The following is an 18,145-nucleotide window of genomic DNA, read 5'->3' on the forward strand; positions in this document are numbered from 1 at the left end:
TGCCAGAGGAAGTGGTGGAGGCTGGTAAAATTGCAATATTTAAAAGGCATCTGGATGGGTATATGAATAGGAAGGGTTTGGAGGGTTTTGGGCCGGGTCCTGGTAGGTGGAACTACATTGGGTTGGGATATCTGGTCGGCATGGATGAGTTGGACCGAAGGGCCTGTTTTCGTGCTGTACATCTCTATGACTCTACCTAATAAAACTATTTCATGTCCCACAAGTGGATAATCAATATTATGCATCTCTTTTATTGAGGTTATGAGTTTAGTTACTGTATGTTTCAGTGGATGGTGGTTTTCTGTCTCAGTAGCCATCTTTGTTGGCGTGTCTGTTCAGCTGTGAGGGTCTTCACATTGACATTTTGGATTTATTGTTGGGATTGGGCAGCATTAGGAAGGCAGTAATTGTTGCAATTCTGTACTCTCAGGACGTAAAGAATCAGTTATCTCCTCTTCTGATATCTGCTATTCATTCCTGGTGATAGAATGTATAATTACGACCAGATATTCTGTCTGAATTTTGTTTTATTTCCTGCTTGAGTTGCAGAGGTCAATTGTGTTCAATCGAAAATCCTCATTCCAGCTGAGTAATGAGAATGTGTAGTATCCAGAAGCAGGCAATCTCTTGTAATTTTCAAAAGTATCTGACTGACTTCATATTCACACCTGTGTAAAATCTCTTGTAAATCTTCTCCATTGAAAGATCTGGGTGTGTAGTAAATATGTATATTGTGTTTTCTTGTGATTGAAAATGATCACAACATATTTTCTGATTGAAGCATTAGCTATGACATGCTTAGTCTTTACACTACAATATTATTGAAATGGTTTTGCATTTTTACAGTGGTTGGTGAAAAATTTGTGATGGATGAAAACGTGTGTTGTGATTCAGTGACTTGCACTGGTTTAAAATTTCCAATTTGTCCAATGGGGGCTTGAGGCTTCTACAAGGATTGAGGTTTGCTCCTAATGATAGAAGACAGTGAAGTACGTGTAGATTATTTCCCCCAGTAGAGACTTTGACAAGCCAGCCAGCTGAAGACTTGGCTCCATTTCTAGGTGTCTGGAGGCTGAGAATGGAATCAAGACTGCAGGGCTTCAGGCCACCCACTTGAGCTGGAAGCAGGTACAAGCTCCATTCAATAGTTCCCTAAATTGAAAACCTATTCCTATGCACCATTATGGAAGTCTGCTTTGTGCAATATGCCCGCTAGTTGATTTAAGTAAATGCTCTATTGCTGGGCAATAGATCAGGGATAGGGGAGATGATTATGTTGAATGGGACAATAAATAGTTCTTATCATTTTAATTAAACATCACACAACACCAGGTTATAGTCCAACAGGTTTATTTGGAAGCACTAGCTTTCGGAGCACTGCTTCTTCATCAGGTAGCTGTGGAGCAGGATCATAAGACACAGAATTTATAGCAAATGATCACAGTGTTATGGTTACAACTGCCACGATATATTGAACAAACCTTGATTGCTGTTAAGTCTTTCATCTTTTAGAATGGGTTGCAGGTTTCAGTTTATTAATATGTAAATCCCAGAAATTCTTTCAAATCACATTCTCGAGAACTTACGGTTATCTCGCCTTTAGACAACCGCCAATCCTTAATCAGACCATTGTTCGCAGCAAACTGCCCAGCCTTGAGGACAGCGTCGACCATAACACCACACAACCCTGTCATGGAAACTGGTGCGAGACGTGTCAGAGCGTCGACACAGATACCACCATTATATGTGGGGACACTACCCACCATGTACATGGCAAGTACACATGTGACTTGGCCAATATTGTCTATCTCATATGCTGCAGGCAAGGATGCCCTGAGGCATGGAACAATGGCGAGACCAAGCAGATACTGCAGCAACAGTTGAACGGACACCATGCAACAATTGCCAGACAGTGATGTGCCATCCCATTTGGGGAACACTTCAGCGGTCAGGGATATTCGGCCTCAGATCTTCAGGTGACCATTCTCCAATGCAAACTTTGGGATACGCAACAATGTAGAATGCTGGGCAGAAGCTGATAGCCAAGTTTGGTACCCATGAGGATAGCCTCAAGTTTGAGGTTCATGTCACACCACAGGTGACCCCACTAAACTATACACTCTTACACACCCATGCGCACACTCTCATATACTCACACACTCACGTAGACTCTCTCTCGTACACATGCTTTCTCTCAGACACACATACATACATCCCCTGAGAGTCGCGCACACACTCACACCTCTCTCTCGCTGTCTCCCTCACATACAAACACATACTTAAGTTTGCGGGGTGAATTTGTATTTGCAGATACATTCTATTTTGTTCAATAAGCACACAGTCTGCAGGCTGTTAATGTGGGCAGTCAATCCATGTAACATTTTATAAATTCCTACTTTGGAAATAGAACCAGTCTGACTCAAGATTGGGATACACCCAGACTCTAACCACACACCTTTAATGCATTGTCTGAGCTGTCCTCTTTTTTTTATATAACCTTAAGATAATCATTATCTTGAGAATGTGATTTGGAAGAAGTTCTGGGGTTTACATATTAATGAATCGAAGCCTGAAAAGCATTTTAAAAGATGAAAGGCTTAACAGCAATCTAGCCTTGTTCAATATATCATTTCAGTTGCAAAACACTGTGACCTTTTGCTGTAAATGCTGTGTCTTATCCTGCTCCACAGTTACCTGATGAAGGAGCTGCACTCGCAAAGCTAGTACTTCCAAATAAACCTGTAGGACTTTAATCTGGTGCTGTGTGATTTTTAACTTTGTCAACCCCAATCCAACACCGACACCTTCACATTATCATTTTAGAGTAACTCCTGCGAGTTTGTTCCTTATTTAAGTTTGCCTCCTTCAATCTTGCAGCAATTTTTCAATAACTCCTGAATATTTATGTTTTTACATAAGCACTATGCCAACCAATATTTTGGCTCATTATGATGCTAACCATCTACATTTCCAGTCAGAATTAGAAGGTCATACAATGTGCATTTTCGTTAATCATTGCAGGATTGATTGATATTTATAAGGTCAAGGTTGGCACCTTAGCCTTGGTTTGATCCCAGTTGTATTGGATTTTATTTGTTACTTCTATGTAAAATTTACCTTTTATGTCAGAAAACTTTGTTTTAACCAGCGTTCTCAATAAATCAACAAAATATATTTACCTGAAGTACCAGAAGTTTACTGTGTTATCATGATCTCCAAGTTGTCGGTTGAGTGTTCGAGTGGGAAGGCTCTCTGCTGCTAAGTTTTATTGAAGGCAAAGTTGCATTATGATTTAAATAGTTTATTCTGCAAATTAAGTAGAACAGTGATATGTTTACCCTGCCTTACATTAGTTTTTGTTTTTACATAGGTACTAGTTAATAAAAGGTTTGTATCTTGTTTTGCTGTATTTAGAAGTGTCCTGGCCTGTGTTTATAGCTTTGATAGAATTGAAGGCTGACCTGTTGGCTGATTCAATGATGTTTCTAGTTTGTATAAATATCAACTGCGTCGATTTATGGAACATTGAGTGTCCAAATATATATGATACTATTCCATTAATAATAATTCCATAATAATACTTAATATAAAATTTTAGGTCAATTCTAAAAGTAATATTTTGAATTTACAAAAATATAGAAGGAGCAGGAATAGACACTTAAACTACTTTGCCATTCAGTATGATTATTGCTGATTTTTCACTCTTCACTCCATTTTCCTACTCTTTGAGAGACAAAAAGTTTGTCCATCTCAACCTTGAATATATTCAACAATGGAATATCCACAATCTTCTGGTGTAGGGAATTCTTAGATTCTCAACCCTCTGAGTGGAGAAGTTTCTCATCTTAGGTGAAGGAGTTAATCACTTGGAACTTTCTATTCTAATAAGCCCCTTCAAAGTCACCTATGTTTCAATGAAATTACCTCTCACGCTTCTAAACTCAAGAGTTTAGCTCCTAATTTTTCAGCTTCTCATCATGGGATAATCCTCTCATCTCACAAATCAATCTAGTGAACCTTCACTATTTAGTTTCCAATTGCTTACCAATCAGCACTCCCCTTTTATTGTAGTGTAAGTGGTGTTTTTCCTTCACTTTCATAGTTCTTGCAAATTGCTGTAAACTGTGCAAGACAATAATGGTACTTATAACTGGGTAAATCAAGCTCCTCTATTCCTGCAATTGTCATAGAAGATAAGCTACTTGTAAAAAGGATTCCCCAATTTATCTGACATTCAGACCCAGTTTGACAAAGTAAGGACCAGATTTTTGCACTTGATAAGAATTGCTATTTACTACAAGTTCTAACTACAATAATCATGAACTGTCAATAAATAACTCGGCTAGTTAGACCTAGTTACTCTAACTTCATTATAAACTCCCCCTCTAACACAGACAGGAAGAACAACATGGATGTTGTGAGTGGAGAGAATGATTGGAAAGGTAATTAGGTGTACCAGTCCACAGGATTTGCTAAAATAATTCTTGTGCTGATTAGAATGTTGCTTGTTGATACTCCGTCTCCAGATACTTCTATCCGTTTACAGGGGATATGGTTATTGGTTTGCACATGTAAAGGTCTTTGACTCCTCAACTAAAAGTCATAGCTTACAGCAACTGAAAATGGGAAATAAGCTGGCTATTTTCAGGCCTGACATGCTTTTTGCTCCAGTCCAAAACAGTCCCTCTTATCGCGTAGTCTGATTGATTTCTGCCAAAACTTTCACAGCCCCCCCCCCACCAAACTGTTCAACTAACATGGAAACAATCACATTGTTGTTGGCAGGCAGGAGATCTTTATCAATGGTAACTGGTCATTAATCTGCAACAACCCAGTTGCCAGTCAAAGCTCCATTCTTACACATCCCTGGGCTCCAACTTGTCTGTAACCAGTCTACCACCAATGCTTTAACAAGCAGCTGTATAAACAGTACTTGCAATGAGAGTCAGCTTCACTGCTTTTAAAGTGTGCTGGAATCCTTTTACAATCCTTGATTTTTAGAGGGCTTTATTTTCTATTTCGGTCCTCAATCAAAAATACAGAAATATAAAAAGATTAATTCTTCACCATTAGCTTCAGCAAGATGGTTTTTTTTCAGTGCTACTCAAGTTCTGTACTGCTAAATTAATAATAGATTTTAGTTTTGTCTGTTGCCAGGCTAACTGGCCTGTAGTTACTTGTTTTCATTCACTTTTCTTGAAAAGTTGAGTTATATTTTCTAATGACCACTCTGCTGGATTGTTCTAGAAACTAGGAAATTTTGGAAAGTTCTAACCATTGTATCCACTGTCTCTGCAGATATTTCTTTCAGAACCCCATGGTGAAGGCCATTGGGTCCTGATAATTTGTCAGATTTCATTCCCTTCAAGTTTTCTTTTTTTTTACCTTTTCTGAAAGTAAGCATTATTCATGTCATTGGTACTGAAATTACTTGAAGTTCCTCACTTTAGTCCTTGGCTAACTATCTATTTCTGGTATATAATTTGTTCTTGCTACTCTAAAGTAAATACAAAGTATTTAATCAATGTCTATGCCATTTCCTCAATCCATGTAACATTTTTCTCCACCTCCTAAAGGACAACATTTAACTTTTATTCATTTTATATACTAGTAAAAGCTTGTAGTGTGTATTTTTATACTCCTGGCTAGTTTAGTCTTTTGTTTTCCCCTTTCTTATCAACCTTTTTACTTGTCCTTGTCTCTAAAACTTTCTCAATTCTCAGGCTCACTTCTGTTCTTTGAACATTACATGTCTTTTTTATACCTAATACTATCTGAACCCTTGTGAACTACAAGTCTGTAGTTCTAGCTTAGTTATTGTTTTATAATAGAATGTATTTTTGAAAAGCTTTTCTTTGTGTTTCCCATTCTGTACTTATCACCAAACCTTTTAGTCGAGATACCCAATTGGCCATGCCCTGCTTTCCCCATAGTACAATGTAATTAACTTTGCTCAAGTTCAAAATTGGTACTTTGGACTGGAGTACAGCCCTTTCAAACTTAATATGAATCACTTGTATTATGATTTTGTTTTGCAAAGTGTCATTTACAATGAGGTTACAAATTGCCTTGTTGCATTAATGCTAGATCTAGAATAGTATTATGCCTAGTTGTTCCACGATGCCCTAGGAAACGGTCACCTAAGGATCCTGAAAAATAGCATTCCTTGATTTGCCTAGTCCATTTGAAGATTAAAGTCTGCCATGGTTAATGAGTTGTCTTTTTGACAAATTCTAATTATTTCTTTTCAGTACAGTCGGTTCTGATTTAACGTGTGTTTCTTCAACGCAAATTAGCTTTAACATGATTGAAGAATTTAGACCATTATTTGCAGAATGCGAACTCTCCTTATCTATTAGCTATAATGCTATTCTGTATGCATTAGTTTAAGTGGTGTGGCTATTGCGCAATTTTCTTTATAACGTTTAACTTCAGAAGCAATCACCCCAACACCCACAAACGGAGCTGCATCAAGACATTATTTGAAAAACTACATCAGACTGCAGCACCCAAGAACTACAAACAGTAGAAGAAAAAATATCTATACAACGTTTTCAAGAAAAAAACAGGGGTACCCAATAAACACAATCCGCCAATTCCTCAAAAACAAACCCAAACAAGCAGACACAACGCAACCAAAAACTATTGCCACATTACCTTACATCAAAGACATATCAGAAATGACTTCCAGACTACTCAGATTCCTTGGCATCATGGTCGCCCATAAACCTACCAACACACTTAAACAGTGACCCTAAAGGATCCATTAGATACTGCCACAAAACTAACCTCATTTACAAAATACCATGCAAGAACTGTAAAAAAGCACTACATTGGATAAACAAGCAGGAAACTTGCCATCAGGTTACTGTTACGACACGGGGTAAACCCTCCTGCTTAATGTAAAACCAACAACACAGAAAAGGTCTATCCCGTGCAGTAATCTATAAAAATTTGAGCTGCTAAGAATTATTTAAAATAAAATGGATGACTTTATTTCTTAAAGTATAACAGAAAATGATTAACTAACAACTATTCACAAGTCCTCACTCTAACTTATCCTTTACCTTCCCTTCTATAATACTAGTCCGATAAATCTCCCACTTAAATTTACAAAACAAAACTTCTTATCTCAAAACTAGGCAGCTTTTGGTTCCTCTATTTGGATCTTCCTATGTTATCTTTTCTTCTTCTTAGGAATTTCTACGTCACAGGTTACTGATCGATAAAGGTACTTTTAAGTGAGCTATTTTTCAGACTGTCTTTACATGCTGGTAGCTGGGCAGTTCTCCTCCAACTGTTCAATTGTCCCCCCGTCTTATACCCCAGAACAATGGATTGTGTCATTAGCTTTTGAGATTGTCAATATACTCAATTCAAACTTGATTGGAATTTGGTATTTTTCGGGGAATAATTTAAACTGATTGGCCTAATTTGAATCTGTTTTTTTTTGTCATTGCCAGGCAACCAGCTACTCCAGTAGCTGGAATACAAGTTACATTGTGTCTTATTAAGAACACTTGGTGCTGTCACTGCTAGCTTTTAACTCTCTGTTAAAAGGTGATGTTCACCCACATCTTCATAGCAATACATGAACACCAACTAGCCACTAAAACATACAACCCACTATCACTAGTTTCTATACATACAGACAAAGAAGGACATCACTTTGACTGAGACAACACACACATCCTAGGACAGGCGAAACAAAAACACACACGAGAACTCTTAGAAGCATGGCATTCTAACTAGAACTCCATCAATAAATACATCGATTTAGATCCTATCAACCTTCCCTTGAAAAAAAAGAACCGGAAATGGCATCACCCACCTTAAGAAACCAAGAACTATAAATAGAGAGGTGGGACCTACCACCAGTGCTTCACCGGAGACTGTCACTGATGATGTTGCCTAGTCATGGTGACAAAACGTCTGAAAACAAACCTTCAAGCTCAGCAAGCTAAATTACATAATTATTATCAACCTGAGCTACAAATCTTCTCAAACATTGCTAATAAATTGTACTCAATAGCTTTGAGCTCTGCTCTGAAACTTCATCTAATTTTGTACCTTATATGATTCTAACTCACATCTTTACCAGTTTTTAGCTCTTCTCTGCTCCTTACATTGCTGGTGAATGCACCCATGGTAATGAATATGATTTTTTCAATTATATTTCTCATTGTACATTAAGGCAGGCACATGTCCTGGAAGCATGCAACATTCATTAGATGGTATTACAGGATTTGAGGCTATTTATTTGGAATTCCACTTCAGGTCTTTAGCTGCAAACTTGTTAGCTTGAAAAGATTGAATAAAATATAAAGTGCAGACTAACAAAATGAAGAATCCTCAGAAGGCTTGGTAATGGGATATTCAGGGGCATTGACTTCATTGAAAGACAGAGGTAATACTTTGTCTTATTTTCAGAATAAGCCCTTCAGCCCAACATGTCAAAGCTGACCAACAAATACCAAACTACACTAATCCCATTTACTTGCACTTTGTCGTGGTTTACTATGCCCTGGCTGTTAGTTGTTAGTTTTTCTGCGTCATATTTTTTTGACAGGAAGGAAGACAGGAAAATTTATGGTTTCTAAAATCTGTAGCATAAATAAAAAATATGGATGATTTTTGTGGATCCTGAAAGGAGTTAAGGATGCCTAACCTCTCTGCTTGTAGATTTCACAGGAGAAGAATACTTTTTGAATGTGGAGTTTTAGGAATTCAGCCAAGATCTTACTGAATGGCAGAACAAGCTTGATGGCCTATTCCTGCTCCTTGTTTTTTATGTTCTTTTTTCAGTTCTAAATTTCCCTTTTTTATGAATTTAAGTATTTTTGCTCTGGTGTTCCTTATGTAATTTAGTTGAAAGCAATCTTCTTGATAGATCTTTCTGTATACTGTTTCCTGTGTTATATACCTCTGTGTGGGGATTGATTAACTCATTTGGCCGGACAGCTGGTTTGTGATGCAGCAATGTGGTTTCAATTCTCGCACTGGCTTACCATAAAGGACTGTCCTCAGTCTTTCCCCTCGCCTAGGGTATGGTGACCCTTTGTCTCTGTCTAATGAGAAAGCAGTCCTACAGTGCAGTAGGACTTGGGTGACCTTACCTTTTTTTCACACATCTGTCAGACCACCTGTAGATATTCCTTTCAAGGCTGAAAATCTGAAGTTATTCCAACCTTTCACTGTAACATCAGAGTTTTGACAGAATAGATTAAACTTGTGCCTCATTCTGAACTGTTTATGACTTTTAGAATTTTTCCTTGTTGTCTCTATAATTAGAATTGATTAAATTAGAATTCAACACAGTACTGCACATGCAACCTGCCCAGAGTTCATACAGCTTGCTTACCACCTCCTTTAAATTATATTCTACTATTCTGGCTCTATAGTTCATTGGCTTTGTCTCTGTATTGGCTGATTGTGTAGAAAGGTATAAATAATGACTGCAGATGCTGGAAACCAGATTCTGGATTAGTGGTGCAAGAAGAGCACAGCAGTTCAGGCAGTATCTGAGGAACAGTAGCTGATTGTGTAGAAAGAATGTCTCCCCCTTTTGGTGAATGTAGATCTGGGTGTACCATTCAAATATGAGCTGTCTCCCATTGAAGATGCAGTTTCCTGTTGATTTTTTGGTAAAATTCAGTAATCTATGGAATTTTCCTCCAGAAAGAGCCGGAGAGGTGGAGTCATTGAATATATTCAAAGCTTGGTTAGATAGATTTTTGACCTACAAGGGTGTATAAGGTATTGGAGGTCAAGTAGAAAAGTGAAATTAAGACCACAATCAAATTAGTCACAATCTTGATGATTGAGGAAATATGTTCATGGGGCCTTTGGTCTTTATGTTCTAATGTCACTTTATCACCAACATGCGTATATGACTGCTGAAGTGTACTTTCTACTCTTCTGTGCAAAATTTAATATTCCATTGTTCTACCCACTTGAATATTCATAGTCATAGAGATTGACAGCAAGGAAAAAGGTTCTTTGGCCAATTGTGTCTGCACCCATCAAAAACAACCACCTATCTACTTTAACCCCATTTTCCAGCACTTGACCTATAGTCTTATGCAGCACAAATGCACATCTAGCTATTTCTTCAATGTTATGAGGGTTTCTCCCACTACTGACCTTGTAGGCGTGAGGTCTAGATACCCACCACTATCTCCATGAAGAATGATTTTCTGCACATCGCCTCTAAACCTTCTGCCTTTTACCTTAAATCTGTGCTCCTTGATATTTGATCTGACTTCCTGTGTGAGAGGCAGATATGTTATGTGATAAGAACATTGTTGATGCCTTTGGTTAATATTTGTTGTTGCTTCATATCTGTTCTAATTAAAAAATTCTCCTTATCAAAAATTACACATATAGTGTGGGTGAGGCATGTATTGTACAACTCCAATGCTGGAGTCATTTAACTTCACTGGTCATCAATCATTTTCTTTCAGTTTGACAGTTTTATTTCAGTAATTGTACATGCACATGTAAAACAAAAAAAAGGAAAACATAGTAAGATATTGGTTAAACAATTTTTACACCAGAGTCAAATTCCATTACTAAGAATTACAGACCAAGAGATTTATGGATGTGTAAGATCTCTGGAGGATGTGATGATAATATTGTACCATGATGTTATTTGTGGAATAATGTGCAGCAGATGTGTGTGTTCTGTATCAGTGAAATTTATTTCACTTATTGATCTATGTCACAGAATTGATATAACCTGCATAATTATGAAATTCCACCTTTTGAATCGCAGTAATTAGTATACAGAGTGCAGATCCAGTTGTGGTCATTAACCTTCTGAAGTTTCTTGTGTAGTGTATTGAAGTAGCCAACACTTCATGTGTGAATTGAAGCTGCTATGCTTTTTCTGGAGGTCAGGAGCAAGTGGTGACAAAAGAGAAGGAAACGGCTAACACAATTTATATTACCTTTTAAAATAGAACATGAAATGAGGATTTTAATACCAAATTGAAACACATATGGAAGATGAACGTGTGTGTGTGTGTGTGTGTGTGTGTGTGTGTGTGTGTGTGTGTGTGTGTGTGTGTGAGAGAGAGAGAGATGACTGGAATTTGGAAAAAAGAAAACATTCTCCAAGCTTCATTTGAAATAGGAAATTTGTGTTGCATAAGTAGGGAGCTTGTATTGTGTTATGTAACTAACATGCTTTTTTGTCCATGAGAGATTACAGTCTTAACAGGGAGTTTTTAATTGACAAAATTATGGACGTATAGCTGCTGGGCTTCATTCAAATAAAAGTTTGTGCAGTTTTTTTTCACAGGAATATTTTAATATCATGAATAGCAAATGTAAGTAGTAAGGCAAAAACATCACAAGCACACATACAACTATTCATTATGCAGAATCAGTTATGATTATGATTAACTGTTGGGTTTGACTTTGAGTTTAATTGTGTGAGATGAGTAGAGGATTTTAGTGTTAGCTATAAATCTTTATTTTAATTATCTAAGTGTGAAAAACTAACAATCATTTTAAATATTTATTGCCCCACAATTGGTATGCAGCACAAAATTATAATGCAGGTGACATCCATAGGTTCATATCCAGTTGAACAAATCGCACATTCATTCCCTGTAAATATTTTTCTCTGATGAAACACATTAAGCAGAGATGGTTTTTAGTTGACCATTATTTGCTCTGTGATTTCCTTCATTGTCCAGATGGTACTTCAAGTGAATTTATTGTTGAGCTGAGTGGTTTATCTTTGTTTGCTAGCTTTATTGTATCTGGAGAAATAATGCTTTATGTGTTGTTGGTAAACTTCAATGGTACTGGAATTAGGAATTGAACATTGTGCTCCAGTTCAGCAGTTATTTTTGACTTGAGGGAGAAATGCAATGAATGTTATGCTATTTTAGAAAGATAGGTTCAGTATCATTTGAGATAATGATTTGTATTGTGTTCAACAATTTGTATTTGCATCCAAGGAGAGAGCCTGAATGAAAATATTCTGTAAAAACAATTCAAACTGGGGAACTATTTTTTTTGCTACTGATTATGTTATTTTGAAGAAGTTTGTTCTGTTACTTACAGTCTAAACCATGATCTCAGAATGTTTTTCTCTTCAGCTTTCTTAATTCTAGGATATCATGAGAGGGCTTGTGTCATTTACAGCAAGCTAAATACATCACCAAGAATGATCTCTGACTTCACAGATATTGCATATGTAAAGAAATGTATACTCAATTCATATGAGTGAGGGCTATGGAAATTATTTTTGGAGATGGGAGAATAAAATGTAGAAGTGTAATACGTTTTGAGGGAACACCTGCATCCTTTTTCTCTTGGAAAAATAATCAATTCTGCACCCATTTCAATGATCCTCGAGCAATTGTTAAAAACATTTTAACATCAGATGGATTAATTGAGCCAACAGTGAGTAAAATTTCCCATATTGTTTCCCAACACATTTGTGTCTTAGTTCCCAGCCCAGGAGGGCTCTAATGTGGCATTTCTCTTTTCCTTTTCATTTCCTCCATTAGTTGGTCTTAAGTATTCCTGTCAGGTATGTGCCAGATTATGGGCTATTGTGCAATGTCCCTTAAGTATTAATTTTCAGCTGTATAAGGTCATAGCTGTATCAGAGTTTATAAAGTCTTTCTTTCTGTGATAAATGATGCATATACCCAGGTTTGATTCCCTCTTCGATAAGCCTACACCTTCCTTCTGTGTTTCTCCTTGCATCCTCTGGAGGGTCCATCGAGGCAAACAGCACAATTACATTTTGAATAGTAACCACAAATGCACCATCCTGTTCTTCCTGCCCACTATGTCCATTAGGGCTAATCTTGTTAACTTCCTCCTTGTTCAACACCCCCTTCCATTGCTGTCTGTGTAGATTGCCAAAGGATCAACTATCAGTGCCCCATTCCACTCCTCCCTTCAGAAAGTTGATTCATTTGTGAACATGCTCCTTGCCCTTCATGAGCTTGCTGTGGGTGGTAATTTCATCAATATAATCTTATTGGAAATCTGATTTGGGGGTTGATGATATATTTTCCACAAAAGAAGCCTTGTTCCCGCTACTCTTCCCAATGTTCCTGCATGTTGGAGATGGGGCTTGATCATCAAATTCACCACACTCTGGATGTAGGTTTGCTTGCTGTGCTGGAAGGTTCGTTTTCAGACATTTCATCACCATACTAGGTAACATCATCAGTGAGCCTTCGGATGAAGCACTGGTGGCATAGCCCGCTTTCTACTTGTGTGTTTAGGTTTCCTTGGGTGTCCATACTTTGGTCTGGACTCTTGCACCTCATACATTATTGCCTTCTTTGAATATCATACCTTATTTCACCCTGTGCCTTTCCTTTGAAGACACCATTCTCTCTTCCCACAAGATTTCTACAACAAATTCTTCAATCCTCTAATTCTAGTTTTTATTGAATAATGTTCAGCTGCCAAGTCCCTAACCTCTGGAATTCCCTCCCGAAATAGTTCCACCTCTTCACTAATTTTTTCACTTTGAAGACACCATCTCTTAAAATCTAAATCTTCATTCCCAACTTCAAAGTCTATTCTAATATTGTAGTATATAGTTAGTGTCAATTTCCCATTGTCAAGCACCTTATGATGCTTTATTATGTTAAAGGCGCTATACAAATTAAGTTGTTGTGGCCTTAGAGACATAAGGTCAATGCATTTACCTCTAGGATAACCCAATACTGTGTATTCCTCTGTGTAGTGTTGTTAATCGTTCATATTTTCAATTGAAAGAATTAAGTAGATGTTTTCTGCTCCTTAGTGATGGTGATGGTGGTGGTGGGGGCAGCAGTGGGAGGGGGAAAGGATAGGGTCAGAAAGAAAGTGCTGTATATTTTCCACAAGATCTTTGGTCCTAATTAAAAACAAATTCCACAAAAAACTCAAATCATTTGTGGGATAAAGCATTTATTTATTTTGAAAAAATGATTAATTGCAGAGTTTACAATGTTTTTAGTGCCTGAAGTAGGACGAGACAAATGCTGATCACTTTCTTGTCAGAGCATCTCTGCAGATAGGAAATCAGATTTGTATTGAATATCTCTTGGAAAACTGTTATGATAATTAAAAATGTATGGACCTACAGAATGTAATGCATATTCTATTTAATTTAATGCATGGTTATTTAGCCAAGTAACTGATACAACTCTTCCTGAAACTATTGATTATTTTTGTGCTGTGACAGACAAAAGACAGGTTAGGAGATGTATTAGATGGACGTTTTATCCAGAAATAACTAAATCTCAATCTGTTTATCCCACAGAGACTGTGAAGACAAGGTTCCAAGCAAATGGCATTTTGACTGGAGACAGCAAAGCTTTTAAACCACACTTGACCTTTATGAAACTATCAAGGGCACCAAAACTACGTCACCAGGTCAGATCACATTTCCAATCAATCACAAGTAGATATATAAGTAGAACCAATATAAAACTCTGGAGTTAATTGTCTCTTAATGCTGCTGCTGTACAGAACATTTAATGAATGCTGCCCTTAATAGACGTGTGTTGGTTCATAATCTTTTCTTACATGAGGTATGTCCTTTTTATTTCTGTATCTTACAAAAATGAAAAAGGAGTTGAGGTGGATGAAAGACTGACATTGCTGAAAGTGTGGACTTGTTTTGGTAGAATATTCATCTTTAGAGCATGCTAAATCAATTGACATCACATGAACAGTTTATTTTTGATTTCATTACAGTAAGGGATCTCAGCAATGTAGACTTTGTAAAGAAAAATATTTTTTAACATCAATATTGGGTATTTTAAGCCAGTACAGTACCTTAATTTGAGGTTCAAGGAAGCATTTGTTCTTGAAACTACACATCTATTACTCAAGCGAGCATTTGTCTGACAATTCTGAATGCCTGGTAATTTGTGCTAATGCATTTGGAACTGATTTTCTGTCTTCTATACTTGTTTTACACTGAACCCTTATAGCATACAAATAGAAGAGCATTTCAATTCAATCAACAGGACAGAAGCAAATTCAGCCTCTAACCCACTGCACTATCCAATTCCTAAATTTGTGATCTTTCTTTTGCATTCTGTTAGAGTTCAGTCAGTGGTCTTAAACAAAACAAGCTTTTCTAACACATTGAACTACAAACCTTGAAAACCCTCTTTGTGCATGGAATAATAGAACTAGCTAAACCAGGAGAAGTGAGTTATGCTGATGCTCACATTGTGAGAAACTGTGCTAATCGAGCTCTACACTTGTTCTGTGAAAAGCATGACTGTAGGCAAGAAGTGTGATATGTATTGGATTTGGTGGTACTCTTTTTCAATGATACAGTGATGACATAATTGCATTTAAAATATAAGCAAATGTGATCAATGCACAGTTATAGTGTAGCTGGCTTTAAAAATACTGCTAGTTTACATTTGGTATGTCATACATTCAGTCCCTTTTGAAAAACAGGGCTTGGTACTGTATAGCAGAGGTAGAACATACAATACTTTGTTCCAGCAATGAGATCTTATAAGCCAAAGAATAGTTTTATGTAAAACATTTTATTATTGGTATTTCCACCTTCCTAACACCTTTACCCCTCTGTGAACTCATTTGCTGCTGAAACTTCCTGTACACTTTACTTTTCCAACACACTCCTACCTGGTCTCCCATACTCTGCCCTCCATAAACTTGATATTATCCACATCTCCCCACTGCCAGTGTCTTAATGCGCAGCAAGTCCCCTACCCTGCTACCCTCTATTTACTGACCTAAGTTGGATCACTGCGTCAAGCAATGTCTTGATTTTAAAATTTTCATCTTTGTTTTCAAATCCTGCATGACCTCACCTCTCTCTATGTCCAAAATCTCTTCCATCCCCAAAACCCTCAGGTCTCTGTGTTCCTGCTCTTATTTTTACATCCTGGATTTTAATTGCTCTAATGCCAAAGACTATGCCTCCAGTAGCCCAGGTTATAAGTTTAGGAATACTGTCCATGCATTTCTTCTCCATCTCTCTACTTCTCTTTGATCAAGGTTTTGGTCATCCAATCTGATATCATTATCTATAGCTTAATACCTCACTTTTATTCATTCTATAATGCTCCCGCAAGGCTTGTTTGGATGTTCTATTACGTTTGAGGAGTTTTATAAATGTCAGTTGTTGTTCTGATTCCCTCACCTGGCCTTTCAAATCCTCATTTTCTGCTGCTGTCCAAGTATAAAAAATATTTTACAATGATAGCTTCACAGCAAACTCATTCAGCCTCTACACTTAGCATGCTTTCTCTCCTGCGTTCAATGCTTCTTCTCCCTTTTAGTATCACCCTTTATTGACTTAATTTGATTTATTGTGGTCACATGTACCTAAGAACAGTGATGAGTTTTGTTTTGTGAGCAGTACAGGTAGATCATGCAAACAAGGGCATACAGATCAAGGAATACTTAGACAGAGCGAGGCATCCAAGGTTACGGCTGCAGAGGAGATGCACAAAGCAAGATCAACATTATTTGAAGTTAGAGAGGTCCATTCAGTAGTCTAATAACATCAGGAAAGAAGCTGTTCTTAAAACTGTTGGTGCATGTGTTTAAGCTTTTGTATCTTCTGCCTAATGTAAGAGGTTAGAAGAGAGCATTACTGGGCTGGGAAGAATGACACTGGCAGCCTTTATGCAGCAATGAGAAGTCTAAATGGAGTCCAAGGATAGGAGATTGGCTACCGTGATGGTCTGAGCTGTGCACACAACTTTCTGTTGTTTCTTACAGTCCTGGGTGGAGCAGTTGCCTTACCAGGCCATTATGCACTTGGATAGAATGCTTTCTGTGGTACATCAGCAAAGATTGGTGCGGTTCCTTATGGACATGCCAAATTTCCTAAGCCCCCGAGGAAGAAAAGGCATTGTTGTGCCTTCTTAACCGTTGCATCTACATGAGAGATCCAGGACAGATTGTTGTTTATTGTCGCTCCTAAGACCTCATCTACACTCTGCACCCCAGTTCCCTTGATGTAGATAGGGGTGTGACCTCCTCCTTTCTTCTTGAAGTCAATGATCAGTTCTTTTGTTTTTCCGACATTAAGAGAGCACTCTTTCTCCTTCCTGTATTCTGACTCGTTGTTTGACATCTAGCCTACCATGGTGGTGTCATCAGCAAATTTGTATTTAGTGCTCGTATGGAATTTGGCTACATTCATGGGTGTATGGGGAGTACAGAAGAGGGCTCAGAATGCATCCTGCAGGGTGTCAGTGTTGAGGATTATCGTGGCGGAGGTGAAGTTACCTATTCACACTGATTTGTAGTCTGTGGGTCAAGAAGCTGAGGATTCAGTCAGAGGGCAGAGCAGAGACCTAGATCTTGGAGCTTTTGAGATTAGGCTGGTAGGGATTATGGTGTTGGAAGCCAAGCTGTAGTCGATAAGTAGGAGCGTGACACAGGTGGCCTTGTTATGTAGATGTTCCAAGGTTGAGTGTAAGGCTAACGAAATGGCAGCTGCTGTTGACCTGTTACGTTGGTAGACAAATTTCATGGGATTGAGGCAGGCTGGAAGACAAGAGTTGATGTGAGCCATGGCCACCCTTTCAAAGCACCTCATGACTATGGAGGTCAGAGCCACTGGGCAGTACTTGTTGAGGCACGATGCATATGTTTTCTTTGGTACTGGGATGATGGTGGTCTTTTTGAAGCAGGTGGGGACTTCAGATTGCAGCAAGGAAAGGTTAAAGATGTCATCGAATGCCTCCGGCAGCTGATACATTCAGAAAATAAATGCAAAGCTGGGGAGTTTGTCTGGACCATTCGCTTTCTTTGGGTTTACTCTCAGGAAGACCAATCCGTCATCTGCAGTGGTGAAGGAAGCTCCCTTGACTCCACAAGGGCAGCCTTGAATGTTTATGACCAACATCTTCAGTTAATCACTATCACATCTGGCTGGACCACTTAAAGCACAATCAGAATCTATTGACATCTTCAAAAATTGCTGATTATTCAGAAGCACAAACATAATAACTAGGAACAGGAGGAGGCAATTCTGCCTCTCGAGCCTGCTCTGCTGTTCAATTCAATCATGGCTGATCTCACCTTTGCCTCAACTCCACATTCCTGCCACTCTCCATTATCCTTCAGACTATTGCTAAGTAAAAATATGTCTATCTTCTCTTTAAATTATTTCACT

At 37.9% G+C, this 18,145-nt stretch overlaps 1 protein-coding gene across 1 annotated transcript in view; it reads left to right on the forward strand.

The window, feature by feature from the left end:
* The window catches only part of LOC132835556 (uncharacterized), a 207,312-nt gene that overhangs the window by 62,799 nt on the left and 126,368 nt on the right, over positions 1-18,145 (forward strand). Inside the window, exon 7 of the mRNA XM_060854836.1 lies at positions 14,288-14,400. Coding sequence (XP_060710819.1) covers positions 14,288-14,400 — 113 coding nt within the window. The remainder of the gene's footprint in view (positions 1-14,287; positions 14,401-18,145) is intronic.

This window comes from Hemiscyllium ocellatum, chromosome 3, assembly GCF_020745735.1.
Source record: "Hemiscyllium ocellatum isolate sHemOce1 chromosome 3, sHemOce1.pat.X.cur, whole genome shotgun sequence".
Classification (NCBI taxonomy): Eukaryota; Metazoa; Chordata; class Chondrichthyes; order Orectolobiformes; family Hemiscylliidae; genus Hemiscyllium; species Hemiscyllium ocellatum.